The sequence below is a fragment of the Lissotriton helveticus genome, chromosome 5_1, assembly GCF_964261635.1.
Source record: "Lissotriton helveticus chromosome 5_1, aLisHel1.1, whole genome shotgun sequence".
NCBI lineage: Eukaryota > Metazoa > Chordata > Amphibia > Caudata > Salamandridae > Lissotriton > Lissotriton helveticus.
Window position 1 is genome coordinate 91,497,713 of NC_136065.1, and position 27,461 is coordinate 91,525,173.

Sequence of the window (27,461 nt, forward strand, 5' to 3'; positions counted from 1 at the left end):
CCCAAGCCATGTTCAAATCCGATGTCAGCCTATGGTCAGAATACCTGACCCCCTTGTTTCTCTATTGCAGTCTAATCAACATGGTCCCAGAGTCCTGGCGAGGTGCAATAATTCACCCAATCTACAAAAGTGGGAAGAGAAATGAGCCAAAAAATAACCGAATGGTTTCACTTCTCGACGTGGAGTCTAAGTACTATGCAAATATTCTATTGGAGGAGTTACAGGCCTGGGCCGAAACAACTACGTGCCTTCCTTTTAATCAGACGAGCTTTATGGCTAACACCGGTACTACAACCAATCTGTTAACACTAACAGTCTTGATGGAGAAAGCGACAGACCAACAAATCCAGCTGCACTGTTGCTTTGTAGACTTCAAAGCGGCCTTCGACCATGTGCCCAGAGGTCTGTTATGGCAGAAACTAAAATCGTGGGCATACCACAGCCTCTTCTTCAAGCAATAATCCAACTCCACACGGAAACATGGATAAGAATTAAGGTGGGTGAAGGCTTCCACGTCTCCAGGAAGATTTAAACCGAAACTGGCGTCAAACAAGGTTGTGTATTGGTCCCACTCCTTTTTAATATGTTTATATCTGACCTTTCTCCAGTACTCGACAGTGTAAACTGCCACCCTCCTCAACTAGACGGGACCCGCATCACCAATTTACTTTACGCCGATGACTTGGTGTTGTTAAGCTACCCAAAAGTGGGTGTTAGGGTTTTGCGGCGCAGACCTTGACATGTGTTTGGTTTGGGTTTTTCTTATTGCCTTTAGATACGCTCCCTTAGGCTCCTTATACATTTTTATCGGAGCACGTTATTTCAAGACGCTCCCTTATAAATGTAAAGGGAACGTCTGAACGCAAGTCACTGCTTGGCTTCGGATTGATACCACGCCCCTTTCCTTGCTTCCAGGTTGTCGAGCAGCGCCTTTCCCTCAGCCTCTCTGCTCTGCTCCTGCTTCGTCCTGCTACCGTTCTACAGCGGAATCCTGCCCTGTTTCTGTGGGGTAATTTTGTTCTGGTTGGCTTTCCGACATTTCCTATTTGTCGGAAGCGTATTCTGGTCCCGTTTACCTCTAAGTGCGGAGTCTCCCTCTAAAACCTCCATATGCGCTTGTTCCCCGTACACAGCTTGCACCAATGCTCTTGAACTCACGTCCACACCTGCATCTCAGTGTCACCGCCCTCAGAGTTCATCGGAGGTTGCACCCTCCGGTGTTTTGATTCTCTGGCTGTTCATTTCCTCACTCTTCTGGGGCATTTGTTAGACATATTGGACAATTCTGCATAGCATTTATTTATGTATGCCCTGATGAGTGTGTGCTCGCTCCGCTTGGCTGTACCTTCCCAGGAGAGCCGGCCAGTGCACCTCAATTCCATTTTTTCCCCATTTATTTCGTTATGTGTGTATGGTGTATGTATGCGTCCTTTCCTTAGTTCTGCACTACTGGGCCTGGTGTTTTTCTATCTGGCCTTGAGTTAAAATATCCAGGCATTCCTTTCGGGCATGGACATCCTTCCCAGTCACCATTGGACTAAATTGGGGTAAGTGAACCTATGTACTAAGCACATGGCAATGTGATAGAAATTGACTACATTTTCATTATTGTTCAGTAGTATTATTTTCTGCCCTGTTTTCTTACAGCGTGACTACTCCAGACAGACCAGTTCAAGTTCAAGTTCAAGTTCAGAAATTTGTATAGCGTACTACTCACCCAGAGGGTCTCAAGGCGCTTGGGGGAGGGTGGGTGCATTACTTATCGAATAGCCAGGTTTTTAGCTGCTTTCTAAAGGAGAGGTGGTTCTGTGTAAGGCGGAGGTGAGTGGGGAGAGAGTTCCAGGTTTTAGCCGCTAAGTAGGAGAAAGATCTTCCTCCCATGGTGGATCTATTGATGCGCGGAATAGTCGCGAGGGCTTGATTGGATGAACGTAGTTGGCGGGTGGGTGTGTAGAAGGACAGTCGTTTGTTGAGGCATTCGGGTCCTAGGTCGTAGAGGGCCTTGTGTGCGTGGGTGAGGAGACGGAACGTTACTCTCTTGTTGACGGGAAGCCAGTGGAGATCTTTAAGGTGACCGGAAATGTGGGCTTGACGGGGGATGTCGAGTATGAGTCTGGCTGAGGCGTTTGGGATGCGTTGTAGTTTTTTCTGTAGTTTGGCTGTGGTTCCGGCATAAAGGGTATTTCCATAATCTAGTCGGCTAGTGACTAAGGCGTGGGTGACTGTTTTTCTTGTTTCGGTGGGGATCCAGCAGAAGATTTTTTTGAGCATGCGTAGGATGTTGAAGCATGATGATGTAACGGCGTTGACTTGTCTGGTCATCGAAAGGGAGGAGTCTAGGATAAAGCCCAGGTTCTGTGCATGATCTGTAGGTATGGGTGCTGTACCCAGAGCCGGTGGCCACCATGAGTCGTCCCAAGCAGAAGGGGACGATCCTAAGATGAGCACTTCCATTTTGTCTGAGTTTAGTTTTAAACAGCTGTTGTTCATCCATTCGGCTACTTCTTTCATTCCTTCGTGTAGATTGGTTTTGGCGGTGTTGGGGTCTTTGGTGAGGGAGAGGATTATCTGGGTGTCGTCAGCGTATGAGATGATGTTGAGGTCGTGTTGTCGCGCGATGGCTGCGAGGGGACCCATGCACACGTTGAAGAGGGTGGGACTGAGTGATGATCCTTGTGGTATGCCGCAGATGACTTCGATGGCCTCTGATTTGAATGGGGGGAGGCGGACTCTTTGTGTTCTTCCGGGGAGGAACGAGATGATCCAGTCTAAGGCTTTTCCTTGTATTCCGACTTTGTTGAGGCGTTGTATGAGGGTGTTATGACAGACTGTGTCGAAGGCGGCGGAGAGGTCAAGTAGGATGAGGGCAACTGATTCTCCGTTTTCCAGTAGCGTTCGGATGTCATCCGTAGCAGCGATGAGGGCGGTTTCGGTGCTGTGTTTGGCTCGAAAGCCGGACTGTGAGGGGTCGAGTGAGTTGTTGGATTCAAGGAAGGCGGTGAGCTGGCTGTTGACGGCATTCTCGATGACTTTGGCCGGGAAGGGGAGGAGTGAGATGGGGCGGTAGTTCTTGAGTTCAGAGGGGTCCGCTGTGGGTTTCTTCAGAAGGGCGCTGACTTCGGCATGTTTCCAGCTTTCTGGGAAGGTAGCGGAGTTGAGGGAGCAGTTGATGACATCACGGAGATGGGGTGCGATGATGGAGTCTGCTTTGTTGAAGATGTGGTGTGGGCATGGGTCAGTTGGTGAACCTGAGTGGATGGAGTTCATCAGACGGGTGGTGTCTTCGGTAGTGATTGGGTTCCAGGCGCAGAGGTTGTGAGAGTGCTGTTTTGGATCGGAGGTGGGTGGAGTGGGTTGTTCTTCGGACAGGTTTCCAAAGCTGTTATGAATGTCGATGATTTTGTTGTGGAAGAAGGAGGATAGGGAGTCGCAGAGGTCTTGGGAGGGAGTGATGTCGTTGGTGCCGGCGGTGGGGTTGGTAAATTCTTTGACGATGTTGAATAGTTCTTTGCTGTTTTGGGCGTTGTTGTCGAGTCGATCCTTGAATGCTGATTTCTTGGTGGATCTGATCAATTGGTGGTGTTTGCGGGTGGCGTCCTTGAAGGTGGTCAGGTTGTCAGTGGTTGGGTTTTTTCTCCAGGATTTCTCGAGGGTACGACATAACTTCTTGGATTTCTTAAGGTCATCGTTGAACCAGGGGGCCTTTTTGTTACCTTGTTTGATCTGATGGATTTTAAAGGGTGCTAATTCGTCAGCGATGTGGGTGATCCATTGTGTTAGTTTGGTGGCAGCTTGGTTTGGGTCCGGTGATATGGCGGGGGGGTTTTGGTTAAGCGATGTGAAGAGTTGGTCGGTGGTGATTTTGTTCCAGTTTCTTCGAGGAATAGGTTGTGGTGGGATGTGGGTCGTGGTCTTTTTGTAGTTGAAGTGAACGCATCTGTGGTCCGTCCAATGGAGAGCTGTGGTGTGATTGAAGGAGATGTGTTTGCTGGAGGTGAAAATAGGGTCGAGCGTGTGGCCGGCGAGGTGGGTGGGGGTGTCAACAAATTGTTTGAGTCCGAGATTGGCCAGATTGTCCAGAAGGGTGGTGGTGTTGTTGTCGTTTTTCTTTTCAAGGTGGAAGTTGAGGTCTCCTAGTAGAATGTAGTTCTCGGAGGTGAGGGCATGTGGGCTGATGAAGTCAGTGATGTCTTCATTGAATTGTGTGCGGGTTCCTGGTGGTCTGTAGATGAGGGTGCTTCTGAGTGTGGTCCTGGGGTCGGTGTGGAGCTGGAAGTGAAGGTGTTCGGCGGTCGCGAGGTTATCGTCGGACCTGGTCGTGATTTGGATGTTGTTCTTATGGACGATGGCGATGCCTCCTCCTGTTTGGTTGGTGCGGTCTTTTCGGATGATCTTGTAGCCGTCCGGGATGGCTATGGCGATGTCGGGCGCTGATGAGGCATTCATCCAGGTTTCTGTAAGGAAGGCGACGTCCGGTGAAGTAGTGTCGAGTAGGTCCCAGAGTTCATTGGCATGTTTGTGGATCGATCGGGTGTTCAGCAGGATGCACTTCAGGTGGTTTGAGACGGAGTTTTGTTTGGAGGGGGAGGAGTTGACATGGGTACTGATGCAGGCGAACTTGCAGGAGTAGCAGGCGAAAGGTCCGTGGGTGTGTCCTGGGGTAGCTGCGCAGCATTGTGGGGTGCGTCCGGGGTTAAGGGCAAGGAGAGTAGCGGCGTCATATGTTAAGTGAGTGGGGTGGGTTTTGCGGGGGCCAGGGGGTCTGGCGCTGGGCGCGGTCCAGGCACGGACGGGCGTAGACGGGCTTACCTTTGGCGCACCTTCGGCGCGCATGGGGCGCGACCGCTGCGCGTGGACGCTGCCCGCGGGAGCATCTGTCATATATGGATGGTGGAGGGGGCGGGGGCGAGGGAGGGTCAGCTGGGAGGCGGGAGCGGGGAGGAGACACGGGCCAGGAGTGGACACAACAACAACAAAATGGCTGCTTAAACCGAAAGCGAAACGGGGCACAGCCGGGGACCGGCAATGAATAATAATAGCAGGCTACGGCAATGCTATTCACAGCAATGCAGCGCTAACGTGCACAATACAAATCAGCAGGTACAATAACAATTTTTAAGTAAGCAGGCTACGTTAATTATGATTCGCCAATGCTGCGCAAATAGGCACTATTAGCTATGTGCAGGCTACGATACCAGGCGCTATGTGAATGCGTGCGGTCACGGGTCCAGGCAGCAAGGTAGCAGGCAGCAAGGAGGCACGCGAATGCGAATCCAGGCAGCAAGTAAGGGAGCGTGTGGGAGCGACCGCTTCGGGACAAGCCCTGGTGGTCACCAGCATCTTCCCTTTTTGTTACCCCCCCCTTCGTATGGGGAGAGTGGTGGACACTCCTTGGGTTTGGACCGGAAACAAGCTTCCGAGGACTGGTTTCTGGCATTACAGCCGTCTTCAGCCTGGCTTGCTTGAATCCAGTGGCAAAGTGAGCAAGGGACTCACGTCTGAGCATACCCTGCCACACTTATGGTGCTTGTTTCCGGTCCAGGGATTTGCTCAAACGCTCCGCCCATCATCCCCTTTTGTATCGCTTTGTTCGCCCTAAGTGTGGCAGGGTATGCTCAGACGTGAGTCCCTTGCTCACTTGGCCACTGGATTCAAGATAGCCTGGCTGATGAGGATTATGAATCCGAAACTTGTCCCAGGATGCTTGTTTCCGGTACAGGGAAGACATGGCTTGGCAGTTCGGGCTGGACTGTTCCCATGAGTCACAGGGTCAGACTGATTTGCATATGGCCATGTCTAAACTGGGGTGGCTGAGTGGGCTAAAGAATGGTGATGGATTAAACCCAGATCAGTTGACTGGGGGTGAGTGTTTGATTTGCTCAAACGCTCCGTCCATCATCCCCTTTTGTATCGCTTTGTTCGCCCTAAGTGTGTCAGGGTATGCTCAGACGTGAGTCCCTTGCTCACTTAACCACTGGATTCAAGATAGCCTGGCTGATGAGGATTATGAATCCGAAACCGGTCCCAGGATGCTTGTTTCCGGTCCAGGGAAGACATGGCTTGGCAGTTCGGGCTGGAATGTTCCCATGAGGCACAGGGTCAGACTGATTTGCATATGGCCATGTCTAAACTGGGGTGGCTGAGTGGGCTAAAAAATGGTGATGGATTAAACCCAGATCAGTTGTCTGGGGGTGAGTGTTTGATTTGCTCAAACGCTCAGTCCATCATCCCCTTTTGTATCGTTTTATTCGCCCTAAGTGTGGCAGGATTTGCTCAGACGTGAGTCCCTTGCTCACTTGGCCACTGGATTCAAGATAGCCTGGCTGATGAGGATTAGGAATCCAAAACCGGTCCAAGGATGCTTGTTTCCGGTCCAGGGAAGACATGGCTTGGCAGTTCGGGCTGGACTGTTCCCATGAGGCACAGGGTCAGACTGATTTGCATATGGCCATGTCTAAACTGGGGTGGCTGAGTGGGCTAAAGAATGGTGATGGATTAAACCCAGATCAGTTGACTGGGGGTGAGTCTTTGATTTGCTCAAACGCTCCGTCCATCATCCCCTTTTGTATCGCTTTGACTTCTAGGTGCTAGGCAGGTCTTCGGCTCTTCCCACAAGTCGATGCAGACTTCGGCTGAAATTACGTCGTCTCTGGAAGACTGTCTGTTTTGCAGATAACATCTCTGGTCACACAGCAATCTGAGTACCGTACAAATCACTCCCATCCTTGTTCAAGAAGAACTTGAAATCCAAACAAAGTGGGTCCTGCTTTATTGTGTACTCATTTTGCAGACTGGGGATGCAGACCCGCTCTTTTAGAGTTTGGAACTGTTTTTTTTAGCTATCTCCAAGACACTGCCTTTGTGCAAGGTGATGACACTCACAGGAGGCAGCAAAGATGCTGTCATCAAGCAAGAGTGTCCAAAAGAGTGGCACAATGAAGTGTGAGATCTCTGCACCTGACTGTCATCTGTGTTCATGAATCAGTGATGAGGGACAGACAAAAGGGCAGACAATCTATCAGGTTCTGGGGAACTTACTGCCCATTCCCCGCTCAGAAGCAGAGTCTTCAGTGTTCCGGGCATGCTTGATCTTAATTCCGGCTATCTTCTTCTTTTTAAATGGAGGCTTTGATTTACCTTCCTGTTTTATGGTAATGTCAGACGAGTGTTGTGACTTCTCCTTCGGTTTCACATGCTTTTCCGATCTTTGCTCTGACCGCCCACGTCTCTCCGAACGTTTATCGGATGACTCCTGAAACAAACGAGAAGAATGTGTATTGGTATCCTGATACCTGTCAGGCTGTCTGTTATCACGGTTTCTGAGAATATATTTATTTTCAGTGTCTTCCTGTTGAGGAGACTCACCCGTGATTTTGTCTTGTCTGTATTATTCATTTGTTTATTATCCCACTTCTTCTTAGTTGAAGAATCTGGTGCTTGCTTAGAGTTATCCTTTACAGAATTACTCTTTAGTTGTGGTATCCCTGGTTTGGCTCCCAAATTATCTCTAACTAGCGTAGCATAGGTTTCTTTGATAGTTTTTTTGTAATTCTCACTCCTGTCGTGCAGGTGTAAGATCCCTCAAGCGTTGGTGTATAGCCAATGCTGCTGCCTCCCCCCTTTACGTTGCTCAACATAATGGTGATACGGTGGCGATGCTGGCCATCAGTTTCATCCCCAAGTCCAGGGCAAGTGCTGTTCTGTACTCATTCTGAACCTGCTTCAGTTCCTCAGGTAACACAGCTATAGATGGTGTACCATATGTTCTGGTATACACTGCAGCGAAGACTGCACCTCAAATTGTACAATCTTCACCAGGGAGAGCCATCCCCATCAGCAAGCAAATAGTCAGTATTCTGTGTTTTATTGCTGTTCCATATGAGGAAATACTGCTTCAAGTTGACTTTTTTTTGTGCAATTCAGAACGGAATCTGCTCCTGACTGGAGGGAATTCTTCCCCTAACTGCATTCAGTGTTTGTGGGCTGATACCTGTAGTGGCTAAATGTGGTTGTGCAGCGTTAGCCAATTCTGCAGGGTTAACTGTTAGTGTTCGCATAATGAATTGTGTAAGATTTCTATATATAGTAACTAGGGGCCAGATGTACGACTATTACGTTTAGCGAGTCACAAATAGCGCAAAATTGCGACTCGCAACTCGCTAAACTTAATATACAACAGTGTCTCAGACACTGTGTGCGATTCCCAATGGGGTCGTAAATTGCATTCCTCATGAATATTAATGAGGCTGTCGCAATTTGCGACCCCATTGGGAATGGCTAGCACTCCCAGGGATTTTGGCCCGCTGGGGTCAACAGACCACCTTGGCTGGGACTGCATTTTAAATAAAGCAGTTTTTATCTTTTTTAAATGCAGCCCGTTTTCCTTAAAGGAAAACAGGATGCATTTAGAAAAGAAAAATGAAACATTTTCAGTTTCATTTTTGTAAGGACAGGCAGTGATCCGTAGGACCACTGCCTGCTCCTAAAACATCTTTACGCACCCATTCACAAAGGGAAAGGGGTCCCCTGGGGACCCCTTCCTGTTTGCAAGTGCTTTACCACCTACTTGAAGTAGGTGGTAATTTGCAGCCCCAAAAGAACAGTACATGGCATGGTGACTCGCTATTAGGAAGGGATGCCCCTTCCTAATAGCAAGAGTCGCAAATGCTATTTTGTGAGTCCGTCACTCGCAAAATAGCATTTTTACATGACTGGAACCTTTTTTGCGGTCGCAAACGGGCCAATCACCCGTTTGCGGCCGCAAAAAAGGGTTGTACATCTGGCCCTAGATCTTTGTGTAGTGTTTGTATCTCTGCTGTGGGTAAATTGGCAGCAGTAGGATGAGGTGTATATGCAGCTAAGACTGGCCATGTTGCTCCATTATTACTGAGCGGACTGAGTCTCACATTTTCTGTAGTGTGTGGGAGGGCACCTTCAAACCAATTAATATGTTTTTGGTAAGTGAGAGGAACCTCTATGTCCTTGTATGGAGTGTATTACTCCGGTAGTTCATCCTCCGTGTAGGTGTGAAATAGTTTTGTAACATTATCAGCAGTCGGGAATGTAACCCAGGAATATAATACCTCTGTCCTGTATGCTTCGTGTACCTCAACAACGAAGGTAATTTCTCCCCCCCTAGCTGGGAGACCATAGTTTAATAATTTTAGAGTAACCGCTTGTCAGACGTTCACTGCAATGTTTAGTGCCCTGGAATTTTCATCCTCGGCATGATAAAAAATGAAATATAAAGAAGGTATGCTCACTTAGGAGTATATCCTTTTAAAGGGTTCAAACTTGAACAACACTGTGTTGTTGTAGTTTGCACTTATTTTTAAACTGTCACAATTGAAACTCTAAAATTGCAGTCTGGTAACCCCCCACTCACCGTAACTCAGCCGATTAAGGCGCCTGGGGGGTGAGAGGATTGTGCGACCCCAGAGGCGGCCGGAGGAGCGAGCAGCCATCTTGAGGGTACCGAAGGGTTGCGGGTTAGTTTTTGGTAACAGCGGACGACATAAATGAGGGCGCCAATGCGCACGCACTGTACTAGAAACTCCTGAGGCGGAAAGCCGGGAGCTGTTTTAAACCGCACTGTGTTGTTGTATTTTGCACTTATTTTTAAACTGTCACAATTGAAACTCTACAATTGCAGTCTGGTACCCCCCCCCCTCCCCCTAACTCAGCCGGTGGAGCAAGCAGCCATCTTGAGGCTACCGAAGGGTTGCCGGCTAGTTTTTGGCAACAGCGGACGACATAAATAAGGGCATCAATGCGCACGTGCAGCAGATGCGGGCAGCGGGCGTGCCAAAGGCAAGCCCGTCTGCGCCCGTCCGCGCCCAACCGAGCCCAGAGGCCAGGGATTTTCCCCAAACTAAGGTAAATTCCTCATATTCGACTCACATATCATATTCGGCCAAAATCCTGCTTACTATCAGAGCTCATGAACAAGCGAAACGTCAAGCAGACATATGCTGTACTCGGAAGTTCCCTAGTATGCAGGAAGGTCCAGTAGCTTGTAGACACTGTCTATTCCAAAGAGATCTGATGGCAGTTAGTTCATTGAACTCTAGGCAGAGTGCTGATCGAGAAGCAGCTGGACTAAACAGTATATTATGTAATGTGCGATCATTAGCAAAACACCCTTTCGAAATATGGGATTTGATCACCTCCCATTCCCCTGAAATATGTTTCTTCACAGAAACTTGGCTGAATCCCTCCAATCACCCACTGGTAAATTTGGCTATCCCAGAGAACTATACATTTTTACATTGGGATAGGGAAGGAAAAACAGGGGGAGGTATAGCCATAGCTTTTAAACACCACCTCACTGTGAACTGGATTTCCACCTTAAGTAACGACAGTATAGAATTGGGAATTTTTAAGATCACTTTATCACCCATAGATAGCTGGAATGGAGCACTAATATATTGGCCTCCAGGACCCAGAGCCAATTTCATGAACCAGCTGATAGAACAAATAGCCATCAACGTACTCGCCTCAAACACATTTCTTTTGTTGGGAGACTTTAACTTCCATGGTGAAGAAACTGGTCCAAGATTGTCACGCATGCAGCTATGGCCAAAAATGGCAAAGGTTATTGTAAAAAGCAGGCAATGTAAGGAAAACGTGCAGCATTATTGCATGGGCCTAAGAAATAACATCCCGTGATAACACGCAGGCTCCTACCCTAGGCTACAGTGTGACATACCTCACCTGATAACATACAGGCACCTGCTCTAAGCTACAGAGTGACATACCTCGCCTGATAACACACAGGCTCCTGCTCTAAGCCACAATGTGACACACCTCGCATGATAACATACAGGCTCCTGCTCTAAGCCACAGTTTGACGTACCTCACATGAAAACACACTGGCTCCTGCTCTAAGCCGCAGTGTGACATACTTCACCTGATAACACACAGGCTCCTGCTCTAAGCTACAGTGTGACATACCTCACCTGATAACACACAGGCTCCTGCTTTGAGCTACAGTGTGACATACCTCACCTGATAACACACAGGCTCCTGCTCTAAGCCAATGTGAATACCTCACCTGATAACACACAGGCACCTGCTCTAAGCCACGAATTTGTAAATAATTGAATTTAGAGAAATACAGTTTACCATAGGTGTGCGCTATCCACAATCACTTTCTATTATTTGTCTGGCCACGCTTTAGACCAGCGCACCCTAATCTTAAAAATGTCTTTTGAAACAATAGCCAATATTACGGACAATAGAGCGAATACAAAAGCCTATTCTTCAGAGGAGGCAGATGTCATCTACGGTTTAATCGAAGAAACTAAGGCCTTTGACGCACAGAGTGGAACAATTTCTCAACAATTAAAACAACTAGAATTTTTGACAGGCAGAGAACTAACCAACGTATTTAATTTAATTTTTTTTAACTAGCTCATTGCTCATACAAGTGTCTTCTGATGTTGTTTCTGTTTATTTTTAATTCTGTCCTTTGAAGATGTATCAATGATTCATGCCTTCATATTCTTACAGATTCGCCCCTGACGAAGGGATAGGAGTCCCGAAATGCATTGGGCTTCTTTTGATTTGTTTTTGTACATTGATTTGAATGCATTTCGACTGTTTGTACTTTTACTGAAACATGTATAACAATTGTTTCTTTTGAATATGCTTTAGAAAAGAGTGAAATGAACAATACTGCAATGATTAAAATTGCATGAAGTAACTATCGTATTCTTGCATGTTAAATTGCAATAAACACAGAGAATAGCTGAAAGATTAGTCAGTATTGTCCCTTTACGCTGTGCTTGTGTGAGCCCAAGTCGCCTGTTGGGACTTGGCCACTTTCACTGTTCACTACATGTTAGGCTAACATGATTCACACCAAGCACGCAATATTTTTGTAAATAATTGAATTTAGAGAAATACAGTTTACCATAAGTGTGCGCTATCCACACTCACTTTCTATTATTTGTCTAGACACGCTTTGAACCAGTGCACCCTAATCTTAAAAATGTCTTTTGAAACAATAGCCAATATTACGGACAATAGAGCGAATACAAAAGCTTATACTTCAGAGGAGGCAGATGTCATCTACAGTTTAATCGAAGAAACTTTCCGCCAGATTCATCAATGTCCCGATTTGCGAGTCCTTAATAGGGATTATTAAGGAATCGCTATTAAAGACTTGCAAAACGGGATTCATGTAGAAATCGCAATATTATTTGTGATTTCTACAGCTTCCTTATTTGCGATGAGCAAATTGCTAATCCCAAATAAGGAATGACTCCCCATTCATTCCTATGGGCCTAAAGGCCCATACAAATGAATGGGGAGTCATTCCTTATTTGCGATTAGCAATTTGCTAATCGCAAATAAGGATGCGATTTCAAGGGTGCCAGGGTTGTCCAAAGGACACCCTGTAGCACCCCATAAATGTATTTGTAGACTGATGTTGCGCACACACATGTCCAAAGGACATGTGCGTGTGTAACATACAACTTAGAAAAATGCACTAAAGTGCATTTTTCTAAGTTTTCGCTATTTACCACGAAGTCAGACTTCGCGGTAAATAGCGGGCAAAAATAGCGATTTTGCAATTCAAAAATGGTTCATGAATTGCATTTAAGGAATCTCAAATAGAGATTCCTTAAATGCAATTCCTCGCAATTTAGCGATTTCGCAATTTGCGATTTTTGCATTTGGGGTGATGAATCCCAAATGCAAAAATTGCGCTCGCAAAGGGCCAGATTCTGAGAATCTGGCCCTTGCGAGACGATTTTCCGTTGATGAAGCTGGCTATTTGGCCTTTGACGCACAGAGTGGATCAATTTCTCAACAATTAAAACAACTAGAATTTTTGACAGGCAGAGAACTTAACCAACGTGTTTAATTTATTGTTTTTAAGTAGCTCATCGCTCATACAAGTGTCTTCTGATGTTGTTTCTGTTTCTTTTTAATTCTGTGCATTGAAGATGTATCAATGATTCATGCCTTCATATTCTTACAGATTCGCCCCTGACGAAGGGACAGGAGTCCCGAAATGCATTGGGCTTCTTTTGATTTGTTTTTTTACATTGATTTGAATGCATTTCGACTGTTTGTACTTTTACTGAAACATGTATAACAATTGTTTCTCTTGAATATGCTTTAGAAAAAAGTGAAATGAACAATACTGCAATGATTAAAATTGCATGAAGTAACTATCGTATTCTTGCATGTTAAATTGTATTAAACACAGAGAATAGCTGAAAGATTAGTCAGTATTATCCCTTTACGCTGTGCTTGTGTGAGCCCAAGTCGCCTGTTGGGACTTGGCCACTTTTACTGTTCACTACATGTTAGGCTAACATGATTCACACAAAGCACGCAATATTTTTGTAAATAATTGAATTTAGAGAAATACAGTTTACCATAAGTGTGCGCTATCCACACTCACTTTCTATTATTTGTCTAACCACGCTTTGGACCAGCGCACCCCAATCTTAAAAATGTCTTTTGAAACAATAGGCAATATTACGGACAATAGAGCGAATACAAAAGCCTATTCTTCAGAGGAGGCAGATGTCATCTACGGTTTAATCGAAGAAACTAAGGCCATTGACGCACAGAGTGGAACAATTTCTCAACAATTAAAACAACTAGAATTTTTGACACGCAGAGAACTTAACCAACATATTTAATTTAATTTTATTTAACTAGCTCATTGCTCATACAAGTGTCTTCTGATGTTGTTTCTGTTTCTTTTTAATTCTGTGCGTTGAAGATGTATCAATGATTCATGCCTTCATATTCTTACAGATTCGCCCCTGAGGAAGGGACAGGAGTCCCGAAATGCATTGGGCTTCTTCTGATTTGTTTTTTTACATTGATTTGAATGCATTTCGACTGTTTGTACTTTTACTGAAACATGTATAACAATTGTTTCTTTTGAATATGCTTTAGAAAAAAGTGAAATGAACAATACTGAAATGATTAAAATTCCATGAAGTAACTATCGTAGTCTTGCATGTTAAATTGCATTAAACACAGAGAATAGCTGAAAGATTAGACAGTATTATCCCTTTACGCTGTGCTTGTGTCAGCCCAAGTCGCCTGTTGGGACTTGGCCACTTTCACTGTTCACTACGTTAGGCTAACATGATTCACACAAAGCACGCAATATTTTTGGTAAATAATTAAATTTAGAGAAATACAGTTTACCATTGGTGTGCGCTATCCACACTCACTTTCTAAGCCACAGTGTGACATACCTCGCCTGATAACACACAGGCTCCTGCTCTAAGCCACAGTGTGACATAGCTCACCTGATAACACACAGGCTCCTGCTTTGAGCCACAGTGTGAATACCACACCTGATAACAAACAGGCTCCTGCTCTAAGCCACAGTGTGACATACCTCACCTGATAACACACAGGCTCCTGCTCTAAACCACAGTGTAACCTACCTCACCTGATAACAGACAGGCTCCCGCTCTAAGCTACGGTGTGACATACCTCACCTGATAACACACAGGCTCCTGCTCTAAGGTAGAGTGTGACATACCTCACCTGATAACACAAAGGATCCTGTTCTAAGCCACAGTGTGACATACCTCAGCTGATAACACACAGACGCCTGCTCTAAGCCACAGTGTGACATACCTCACCTGATAACACACAGGCTCCTGCTCTAAGCCCTGGTGTGACATACCTCACCTGATAACACAAAGGCTCCTGTTCTAAGCCACAGTGTGACATACCACACTTCATAGCTCAAGGGCAGAAGATAGTAGAAGGGAAAGTACTAAGCGATGCTCAGTCACTGTTCGCACGCACTTACTAAACAGTTTTCAAATTACAGTTTCAACACTAAAGGGAAGGAGTGCATCAGCAACAAGAGATTTTCTGCTTTTGCAATTCATCGCCTCAACGAGTTTTACACCCCATCGATGATGAGAACAGAGGGATTTTGAAGACAGAGAAATTTAAATATTTGTCACCTAGGAGACAGAAAAAAATGGAGTGGTGTTCACTGTGTCACCATTGAACATTTATAATGAACAGTCACAATTCAGTATCTGGAACATATATAACTCAACACCAGTGGATTCGTTAAATGGATGGATTTATGTGTTTCTGCCTGTATTTTTAGAATATATTATTTTTGACATTTTACGTTTGGACACTTGGGAGTTTAAATGATTGGGAAACGAGAGAGTGGTTTTTGGTTACTCTGGCCGAATGCACTGTGGGAGTTTGAGTTTTGAACGGTTTTGATAATTAGGAACTGAGTCAAAGGTGATGGGCGGGGAGTTAATTAGTTGATAGCACGTTTACTTTGGATCATATGAGCGCACACACCTGAAATTACGGGCCGATCAGGAGGAAAGAGAGAATGTTTCAGTAGAATCAGAATGCATTTTCATGTTTTGTTCGTTGCATACTCAGTATTGCATGGTCAGCTGAGCTGTTTATTTTATTTGTTTTAGAAACCCCTGTCGAAGAAAATGACCATGAAAGAAAATGCAAATATCACCAAATTGTCCAATCAAATCACCTCTCTTAAGGCCCTGATAACTGAGATAGAAAAGAAGTGTGAGGCACCAGCATGGGAACTCCTGAAGGTGAGATACTGTGTGGGAAATAAGACAAAAGAAGTAAGTGAAATATTCATATTTTGAGCGTAGCATTAAATGTATGAACGGAACACACATGATCTCTCGGGTAGGGTCAATGCATACTGACCCCATGCACTGTAATAGCCGCTCACAATATACAGTCCTCGATAATTTACATTGTTTTACTTGATGCTGAAAGTTCGATTCAATATACAAGTAGTGGAATGTACAGTGACCTCTTACGGTGTTATATACAAGTTAATGGAACACACCAAGCAATTCCAATGACAGTAATTAACATATGGCGACCAAGGAGCAAAATGTGAAAAAAGCAGGAAGAAATTGAAAACATAATGGTAGTCAACATCCTGGAGAATTATACCAAATGTTATGTTATGTATCCACTACTTCACAGCTACTCGTAAGTGTCCCGGCGCGATAGCCAAGTGGTGTCGGCGGAGATAGACCTGCCAGACTGAAGGATTACTTGAACAACAAAGTTGAATAACAACGTTTTCAGGTGTTTTTTAAACAACCTGAGGTCGCCGGTGTTCCGCAGTTCAAAGGGCAGAGCATTCCAAGCCATGGTCGCTCTGACCGAGAGGGAGCTGCCTCCCATTCTGGCCAGGCGATACCTGGGAACAAGAGCGAGGCATTCACCAGTAGAATGGAACTGCCGGGGTGGCACATAAAACGAGAACCGACTTCTGAGATACTGAGGCCCAGACTTGTAGAGCGCACCATGGACAAGCGTAAGAGCTTTGGACAGAATTCCTCCTTTTCTCAGAAGTTTGAAAGCATTTCTGTTCTAAAGTGGTTACTTTTCTCCTGAGGCAGGGGACCACTTACTTTTGCGTGCATTGCTCTCTTCTTAGGGTGTACATCTAGAAAGTATGACAAAATATCGAAAGACACAAAAATCGACATACAAAAATATCAGAGCAATAATATCGATGTCAACAATATCGACATCCTATCTACAACATGGTAAGTACAAAAAAATCGAGAAAAAAAATATCGATGTCAAAAAAATTGTTTTGAAATCGTTTTTTTAAATTAAAAAAATATGTAAAATAAACTGAATAATACTTTTTCAAATTAATAAGTAATATACATAATTTATTTAAAAATGTATTAAACATACATATAATATATAATATATATACTTAATAATCAGTTTTAATAATTATTTTAATAAATTAAAAATATTATAAATTACAATGCATCTGTACACATAAAATAATAACATAAATAATTAAGTAATTATGTAAAGCAAATAAAAAAATGTACTTTTAATATTTTTAAAATTAATTATATACTACATTAGCTAAAATAATACAAACATGTTTAAATAACAGAGGAATTAAAACTACTATTTCAACAGTAAGGAAAATGTTGAATAGCGTTGGGGTAAAAATCACTATTCCCACGCCAAAGAGTGCAACAGTAGGGAAAGTGTTGGATAGCGTATGGGTCAAAATTACTATTCCCACTCCAGAGAGTGCAACAGTAGGGAAAGTGTTGGATAGCGTAGGGGTAAAAATTACTATTCCAACTCCAGTGAGTGAACAGTAGGGAAACTGTTGGATAGTGTAGTGGTAAAAATTACTATTCCCACTCTAGAGAGTGCAACAGTAGGGAAAGTGTTGGATAGCGTAGGGGTAAAAATTACTATTCCCACTCCAGAGAGTGCAATAGTAGGGAAAGTGTTGGATAGCGTTGGGGTAAAAATTACTATTCCAACTCCAGAAAGTGCAACAGAAGGGAAAGTGTTGGATAGCGTAGGGGTAAAAGTTACTATTCCCACTGCAGAGAGTGCAATAGTAGGGAAAGTGTTGGATAGCGTAGGGGTAAAAATTACTATTCCCACTCCAGAGAGTGCAACAGTAAGGAAAGTGTTGGATAGCGTAGAAGTTAAAAATATCATACTTATAAATACATTAATATTTAATATATTTAATAAATTAATTATTAAATACATCTAACCTATTTACAAATACCAATAAATAATTATTAAAAACATAATTACCAATGAATAATTAAGTAACAATACATTAATAATGAATACCAAATAATAATAATTAATAAATATTAATGACCAATTAATAAACATTGAACAATAACATATTTTTATAACAAAAGCATATTAATTATTAAAACGTAATTGCCAATTACCTAATATTGAACAATTAAATAATTTGTTAAACCAAAAAATATTAATGATCAAACATTAATTGCCGATTAATAATTACTTATTAATATATTAATTAAAAATACCAATAAATATTATTTAGTAATATTTAATTACCAATTAATGCTTAAACAACAATACATTAATTTAATTTTCATAACCAAACAATTATACTTTTACATAATTACCAATTAATAATTATTATCCAGGAAATTTTCAATACCCAACTATAAATTTAATAATTTCCTAATTACATATCAATTACTTTACACACTATCCCCTATAAACGCACAACAAACTCCAGTAATAAAATAAAACACTTAACATAATTATCAGTTAGTCAATTAAGTACAATTTATTACCAATTAATAAAAATTAATTACCAATTAATAATTAACAATAATATAATTAGCAATACCAATTAATGAAAATAAATGAATACTTAATTACATTTAAATTACTTCCCACCATATTCCCCTATAAACCCAGAACTTGCACACAAGCATTAATTAAAATTAGTTTATAATTCCTAAAAAATAATAATTAATTTAGTATAATTAAATTACTTCCCACCCTATTCCCCTTTAAACCCACAACCCGCTACGGTACTCAAATACCAAATTAACTTAAAATAACATTTAAAAAAAGAACACATACATATTAAATCCATAATAATATACATCAAAATCATATAAAATCATATAAAAATCGATATTAGGAACATCGATATTACTAAAAATAGATATTACTAACCTTCAAAATTATGTCCCTTCGATATTAAAAAAATCGATATTACTTACCTTCTATATTCTGTTCCTGCGATATTATTACATCGATATTATTGTAGGTCGATATTTAAATTTCGATATTTTGTCTGCCCACAGTACATCTAGGCATTTGGAATAGGTAATGGCAAGCTTCACTGTTGTTTTTTTTCACCCCAGATAAAGACGGAGATTGCCACAGAAAACTTTAGTTTGAAGAATAGTGGCAATTTTATATTACGGGTAACCCTTGATTATATTCCAGAGTGTGCGACATGAATGTCGGCAAACTGCTGCCCGGCAGTAAAATACATGTAATTTATTACTGGATTATCATGACACCCTGAACGGCAACCTGATTCGTCACCCATATGGCTTAGGATAGGATTAGAGGTATAGAGCTCCTTATTGTGGTCATACGCTGTCACTTTAACAATGATGCTCTGCTCAAATAGGTTGAATTGTTTACAGCCAAGATGTTTCCTGTGAAGTAGCTCCATGTAAAGGGCATTAGAGGATGGTGAGAGAACTTCCAGGACGTACCTCCGAGGGTGACAGAGAGCATCCCTCCAAGGGCGACACAGGGTATCCCTCCAAGGGTGGCAGGGAGCATCTCTCTCTCTGGTTACACCATTACATCATTGATGGTCATGAATTACTATAGTAGTCCTATGTTCAGCTCTTCCTAAAAGCTCTGATGTCACAGAGTATTATATCACAAATGCTGGTCCTCTTAGAGTGGTCATCAGGGTTTAGTCATTTGCTGTGAATCAATATAGACACTACAGCCAACATGTGTTCCATGGTTGTAAACATTGAACCCAAAGTCCTTTCCAATAATTTCTTTAGTAGTTTCCATACTCTCTTAGAGTTATTCTCTAGTTATTTCTAAAGAGGATACTTCCCATTTACCACCTGTCATCCTCTAAACAGTGCGTTTGAGTCTTTATACGGAGAGGAACTTGTAATTTAGCTGCGCCGCACGCAGGCCTTAGACAACTTATCATAAAGAGTGAAATATTCCAAATCCTTTGCTCATGCCTGGTTCTTCTCCCAAAACTTTATAGAGGGCCTCCCATCTAAAGCTCTTCACTCCAAAAGCTCACCCCATTCTGGGATGAATTCATCCAGTAATTGGTTGGAGCTTCACAAAAGCTGATCCTTTACCAGTCTATAATTGCAAAAGGGGTGGTCACAGTTCTTTGTTCTTCTTCTGCAGCTGTGTTCTCATTTCCTAGATGACTGCCACCCTACATGCACTCCTCTAGTACCCCTTCTGCCTGTACCTCCTCCTGCAGGGCACTCTTCTAGTACCCCTTCTACCCATACCTCCTCCTCCCAGATGGCAATCTTCTAGTGCCCCTTCTGCTCATGCTCCTTCCTCCATTGCACTCTACTTATCCCCCTTCTACTCGTACCTCCTCCTGCAGGGCACTTTACTAGGACCCATTTTGCTTGTACCTCCTCTTTCTGTAGGCTACTTTTATGGTACCCCTTCTGGCTGTACCTCCTCCTGCAGGGCACTCTTCTAGTACCCTTTCAGCTCTTAACTACTAATTCAGGGCACTCTTCTAGTAATACTTCCGTTCGTACCTCCTTCTTCTGAAGAACACTATGCTAGCATCCCTTCTGTTTATATTTCCCCCTGCAGGCCACTCCTCTATCTATCAATCACGCAGGATTTATATAGCGCTCCTGATGGTATTCAGGCACTGGGGGTAGGATGATGATGCTGCTGCTGAGCCGAGTTAGTTGAAGAGCCAGGTCTCAAGGTCCTTCTTGAACTCCTGCAGGGAGGAGGGAGGTGCAGAGGTGGAGGGGGAGGCTGTTCCAGGATTTGACCTCCAGGTGTGAGAAGGCGCGGTCACCGCTCCTGCTTCTGTGGATGTGGGGGGAGTGGGCCAGGAAGAGGGATGAGGAGCGAAGTATGCGCGTAGGTTGTTGGAAGTTTACCCTGTGGTTGAGGTAGGCTGGACCCTTTGTTGGGATTGTTTTGTAGGCGAGGGTGAGCAGTTTGAACTGGCACTGTTTCTTGACAGGGAGCCAGTGTGGGGCTTTGAGGTGGGTGTGGGGTGTGGGTGTGCCTCTGAAGGTCGAGGATGAGCCTAACTGCTGCGTTTTGGATGGTCTGGAGTCTGTTTAGTAGTTGTGCAGGGATTCCCACGTAGAGCGAGTTGCTGTAGTCCAGGCGGGTGGTGATAAAGGCCTGGGTGACGGTGCATCTGATGTCGAAGGTGAGCCATTTGAAGATTTTTCTGAGCAAGCGCAGGGTGAGAAAGCAGGAGAATGAGACAGCTTTTATCTGCTTCCTCATCAAGAGCTTGCAGTCGAGTATTATTCTGAGATTTCTTGCGTTGGTGTGGGTTGGAGGCTGAGCTCTGTTGGCCACTAGGAGTTGTCCCACAGGGAGTTGCTAGTTCCGAAGATGAGTATTTTTTGTCTGTGTTGAGTATGAGGCATCTACTGTGCATCCAGCTTGTAACACTGGTCATGCACCTGTGGAAATTAGATTTGGCGTTGGTCAGGTCTGGGGATAGTGACAGGATGAGCTGAGTGTCGTCAGCATAGGAGATTATGTTCATGCCGTGTGATCTGACCAGGGTGGCCAGGGGTGCCATGTAAGTGTTCAAGAGGGTAGGGCTTAGTGACGATCGTTGTGGGATGCTGCAGATTATGTTTTTTGATCACGAAGTGAAAGGTGTGAGGCGGATACTTTGGGTTCATCCGTAGAGGAAGGAGTAGACCCATGTGAGTGCTTTCCCTTGGATTCCCATTAGGTGGCGACTGTGCAGGTGGGTGTGGTGAAACACAGTATTGAATGCTGAGATGTGTAAGGGCAGCGGTCTTTCCCCTGTCAAGTAGGGTCTTGATGTCATTAGTGGCCGCAATCAGGGCGGTCTCGTGCTGCGGTTTGTGCGAAAAACAGATTGGGACGTGGCTAGAAGGTTGTTCTTCTCCAGGCGGGCAGTGAGTTAGAGGTTTAATCCTTTCTATAGCACTTTGGCTGGAAAAGGCAGTAAATAGATGAGGCAGTAGTTTTTTAAGCCATGAACCGCAATCCCCCTCCCCTTTCCCCAGGGTGGCTAGTCTGCCAGGCTGGGAATAATGACTACAAAACCCCCTCGTTTCGCTTGTGCAGTAGTGGGCTGTGCGCTCGCGCAGGGTTTCACAGAAGTGGCCATAGAATGCTTGTGTCTGTGTCTGCCACAAGTTGCCTCCTCGGCCACCTCATTCCTCGCTTTGCTGCGCCTCTACCTTGCCCCACCAGTCAGCTTGGCCTTTTCTTTCTGGTGACGCAGTCATCTGTGTCCAAACCGCTTGAAACTCCGTAGCGGTAAGTGCACGGCACAAGTCGGGGGTACACGCAGGTGCACATCGTCCACCCACTATTTTCAAAGGGTGGACGCCGTCCTCCCTGCCAATAAGAACTTGGGCTCCACAGAAATATGCTGAACTTGTCGGGGTGTAATTCATCAGACAACGGTACACACATTCAGCAGTGCCTGTACGTTGTCTACTTTATATTCCCAGCGGCAACGTGCAGGTAGCGAGGGAGCTTCTTTTCACCTCCAGCTGGACTGAAGTTAAGGGGCCATCAGTCCTCCTTTTGTTTGAATATCCTGAATGGAGGTGACCAGGGAACCTCACACTTAAATGTAAATACCACATAAGGGAAACACAGGCACACAGCTTGTTATCTCTTCACAGGTACTTAGGAGAGGCTTGCTTTAGCCTTTATTCAGTTCTTGTACATAAGAGATGCATGCACTGTAAGAATGTCAGGTGGGTTTGTCTGTCCCAGTAGTTACACAAATAACAATTTCAGTAGCTTTATTTTATAGTGCTACACAACCCAATGCAGGGTGTTGGAGCTCTATACACATTATACATTGGCAATAAATCATCTACATGTGTAAATCAATGTACAACACGAGTTACATGAGACAGGGTTACAAGGTGTAGGAGTCACATGTCCTTCTAGCTCACTGTGCTATATTACAAGGATTACAATTTATGAACAGCATGTAACAAAAGGATCTCATCTTTAAAAGCAGTAACCCACTTTACTATCTACATAAAATAAAAATCTGTCATCTGCATGTTACGTGATGTGCTTTGCAGGGGACGCATTAACCTGCTATGCTACTTTGATTTAAATCTGAGACTTCACAAAACACAGACCTGTCCAACAAACACGTTCGCCTCCAGAGTGATCTCACCATCATTACTGTTCCCTTATATTTACTGGTCACCTTTACAGCAGATGCCTTAACCCATAAAATATTTTAAAATGCAGACTTTGCAACCAATTAAGCGGAACAGATCTACTGCCATGCTTCTCCTTGTTGCCAATTTCTTTGTGTTAGGGTTTAAAGAAATAAATATATTAGTTGAGGCCCGGATTTTGCATTGGGGTTGCGCCACTTGTTTGGCACAACCCCAACGGCAAATCTCATCATGTGCTGAAATGTTCTCATTGTATACCTGATAAACATGTATGAGGTCTTAATATCTGATATCACATCCAGTGAGGTCACTTCCTGTTACGTCACGTGCAATGTCACGCTTCGTGACATCATGTGCTGTGATGGCACGCGTCATGCTTTCACTTGCATACTGACTAACCTGGTTAGTCCCCCCCCTTCTTTTTTTAGCACTTGTGCCCTAGGTAAGGGATGAGTCTTAGTGCTCCACTGCCGAGACCCCACACCTCCCGTGCTGGCTGCATTCATTGTGAGTTCCGACAGCTACTCTTAAGGACCTTGTCAGCAAACAGCGATCCTGCCCTCACTGCGACAGAACCAGAAGAAGGCCATAACACGTGGGGCGCATGCGTGTTTCCATATTTCTGGTAGCCATTCTCTGCCTATAGTGCTATGCTGAGCTCCCCACAGGCGCCAGCAGGTGCCCTTCCCCTGCCTTACAGTGTAAGAAGGAGCCTGGCTCTCTTAGGACCTTGTGGGGACTGCCATAGCAGTGCAGTAATTTTTAGATCTTGTCTATGCAGCGCATAGGAGACTTTTAGCCATGGCTCAGCTGTTTTTGCAAGCACACACTTGTGCTTGTGGCGGCATCCAGGATGCGGGAGCGAGCAGGAGTGCGCCACATGCACAAGTGCAGTGCTTCCAAAAGCAGCAGACTGCGCACGCAAGGCGCGCGCGCTTGTTTCTTTAACACTTCATCAGAGAGCATATGTCTAGTTCTCTCCTGCATGTGATGCTTCCATCCCTAAAATACTCACCCATGCACATGCTCAGTGTTGCTCGCTCTTCGTGTGCTGCTATCATGTTCGCTTCTCACGCTAACCTTGTGCTTCATGCTACTCTATCCCTCATGTGCTGCTCTGTCTTATCTGACTTTGCCTCCCTCCCTACCCATGCACTTTCCTGCTCTCTACATACATACTGGTTCAATTGACAAAGCAAGTATTTCCACATATAGTAATCAATATCGCTTATGTAGCCAAACCTTCTGCTACTGAAAGATAATTATCTTAAATTACCTAAAGTTATGATTTTCAAATTCACAGCTCCAAAAAAGTCCTGATAAATACTGAATATACCCCCACATTCATCGTTGTCCCGTTTTGCGAGTCCTTAATAGCGATTATTAGGAATCGCTATTAAAGACTCGCAAAACGGGATTCATGTAGAAATCGCAAAATAAATTGCGATTTCTACAGCTTCCTTATTTGCGATTAGCAAATTGCTAATCGCAAATAAGGACTAACTCCCCATTCATTCCTATGGGCCTAAAGCCCCATAGGAATGAATGGGGAGTTGTTCCTTATTTGCGATTAGCAATTTGCTAATCGCAAATAAGGATGCGAGTGATTTCAAGGGTGACAGGGATGTCCAAAGGACACCCTGTAGCACCCTTGAAATTTAAATGTAGGCTGATGTTGCGCACACACATGTCCAAAGGACATGTGTGTGTGTAACATACAACTTAGAAAAATGCACTTTTCTAAGTTTTCGCTATTTACCACGAAGTCAGACTTCGTGGTAAATAGCGGCCAAAAATTGCGAATTCGCAATTCTGAAATGGTTCATGAATTGCATTTAAGGAATCTCAAATTGAGATTCCTTAAATGCGATCGCAATTTGAAAAATCGCAATTATTTGCGATTTTTCAAATTGCGAGTTCTTCCCCTCCTTCCGCAGTACTCTAGGAAGCTGCTAGTACAAGGACTAGTTTTGTCCAGATTAGATTACAGTAATGCCATCTTTTTGGGGGCCCCTGAAGCCACCATTAATAAACTTCAACAGACTCAAAATGCCGCAGCTAGGCTATTAATGGGTACCTCAGCTAGGACGTCAGCAAAACCAGCACTCAAATCGCTTCACTGGCTCCCCATTCGTGAAAGGATTAAGTTTAAATCTTTGTGTATCGCCCATAAACTTCTGCAAGGTAAGGGACCCTCTATCATGAAGAGTCTAGTCACGCCCTATACGGCTAATAGGCCCCTGCGCTCTGATAATGAGTGCCTGGCGAGAGTGCCAAGATTCAAGAAGGCACGCACAGGAGGCCGCAGTTTCTCCGTTAATGAGGCCTCACTGTGGAACTCCCTTCCTTCTAAACTGCGCATGGAACCCTGCCATTCGCGTTTTAGGAAGCTTCTGAAAACCTTTCTTTTTCCCAAGTGACCTTCTGTCTTCCGTTCTCCTTCTTGAGCCTGATTCTAGTGCAGCGCTGGGATGCCTCTGGGTAACCATGCGCTTTATAAAACTGGTTACATTACATTACATTACATTACATGAACCATTGATGAATCTCAAATGCCATTTTTGCGGGCGCAAACGGCCGATTTTTGAGATTCGCACCGTTTGCGCTCGCAAAAATGCTTGATGACTCTACCTGATAGAGTACTGTCCTGTTTAGCTCATATAATCCTGATTACAATTACCAGAATGCAGAGAAAAAATCCTGACTGGCTAAATGCTTATATATTGTAAATGACAATGCCTTTTATGTATGTGTTAAGAAAACCTGCAAAGTACAAAGTGTGTGTTTACGCACCGCTTGCAGGTTTTCAAAACACATAAATAAAAGGCCTTGTCATTTAACAATGGCAATAGCTAAAACTCTCGCAAATGCGAGACCTATTGCATTGCAAATGCTTGTTTTCTTTTTTTTACCACGGTGACTGGTGCGGGCTCGCCAGTTCCGGGGTCTTGAGCCTTCTACTGTCCATATATGTCCGAAGTTGACATATTACTGCTGCTAGGAGATGTGCAGACCTCGGTTAAAAATGCCCCAAGAGCATGTATTTGCATTTTGAGCTCTGCCGTTTTCAGAAACAACTCCTCAGATTTTCTAAATCAGGGTTTTACTGCATATGTGAATAATATAATATTGCACGTCCCTCATTGCTCAGCCGAGTTACTGCCCTTGCGACTGGACTCACACAATGTCTATCCTTCAAAAACAATCTGTTCGTGTCTAACTCCTAGGCGTCGTAGTCCCCCAAATCTAATCCTCAAAACTTTGTCAGGCTACCTCATGACTGTCTTACCAACTCCTGTACCTTTCTTATCAGCACCCTATGTTCTACTCTAACCAGCGTCCCCTGTTTCTGATAACCACTCAACTCCCCCTGTCCCTCTTTGCCCAGCCTCATCATGTCACTTCTCTGCAAACCTCTCCCTGTCACTTCTACCCATTTCCATGCACAGCCTCCGTCACTCTCTTCCCAAACCACTTCTTGTTCCTCTTTGCCGAGCCACATCCTTGAACCACTCCCATTCTACTCTTTCCATCCAGGCAGTCCCTATAGCCCCTCTCTGTCCATTCCCTTCACACCTTTCTCTTTACAGCCACCTTAGAACACTGTCTTCTCCCCTTCTGTCTCTTTTGTTAATCCGCTCCACTGCAAACAAAAAAAACAAAAGTAAAAAACATTGTCATTTACAATGCCAATAGTTCTAACTTTCACAAATGTGAGACTAATTGCATTGCAAATGCTTGTTTTTTAGACTATCAGTCAGTGTCAAGTGAGCTCATTCATATTACCCACGGCTCTGTCGTGTGACCAAGGATGTTGATTCACCAAAATGCTTTGGGTAGCGGAAGTGACATCACACTCTTTGACCTTAATGACATCACAGGAAGTGATATCATATGACCTTTGACGCTAAATGTCCCAAGGAAGTTGTCACATGACTTTAACCCTGAAGACATTACAATAGTTGACACCACTGCAGTTCTGTAGTAACTGCAGGCTAGTAATACACAACACAGACACATGGGCGTTTTAGAATCCACCTGTATTAGGGTTGAGACCTGATCTTTGAAAGTGGTGGAATGTAATACTTGCCCTGAATTGAGGTGAGCCAGACCTCAACTCGTGGGCTCGGGGTGGAGGGAGATTGTCCCACCAAGAAATACTTTAAAGAAAATTTGAGCTATTAAAAAGCCCAATTTTCACATAAATGTGTTAAAAAGTCAGCAGTACTGAAAAGACACTCATTTATATTCAAGTACTTTCAAGGTGTGTCAAGCCAATGACCCCTGACCCTCCGCATTCTCGGAACTCCTTGCTGGCATGGCGCCGATGCCACACCCTGCCCCCTGACCGAGACTCCTGCTGATCCTCTGGGCTTGCTGGTGGCTTTGCCCCTCCAGTGCGCGAACGGAAGGGACGAGGTATTCTGGTGCATGTAAGGTCCCGGAGCACTGCTTTTGTGACATCTCGTGCTTGTTCCTGTGGCATAACACAGACCCCCGCAGCTCCCGCGGTGTGGGGGTGCCCTGAGCTGCAGGGCGCCCCAACTTTCTGCCAAGCCCATTCTGCCTGAACCCGACCGCTCCCCCTGGTTTATAGTTGACGAGAGGGAGGCACTCCTGCCTCTCCCGACCTGTGAGTCGGCTTGTGCACTGTGAGTGACCTCTGTGTGGGAGGCTGCCCTCACTCATCTAGGGAGCATG

General features: G+C 44.3%; 1 protein-coding gene across 1 annotated transcript in view; it reads left to right on the forward strand.

Annotated features, from left to right (window-relative positions):
• LOC144754198 (E3 ubiquitin-protein ligase TRIM39-like) overlaps positions 1–27,461 on the forward strand; it is a 159,238-nt gene that overhangs the window by 84,690 nt on the left and 47,087 nt on the right. Inside the window, exon 3 of the mRNA XM_078641783.1 lies at positions 15,450–15,584. Within this exon, the coding sequence (XP_078497909.1) occupies positions 15,450–15,584 (135 nt within the window). The remainder of the gene's footprint in view (positions 1–15,449; positions 15,585–27,461) is intronic.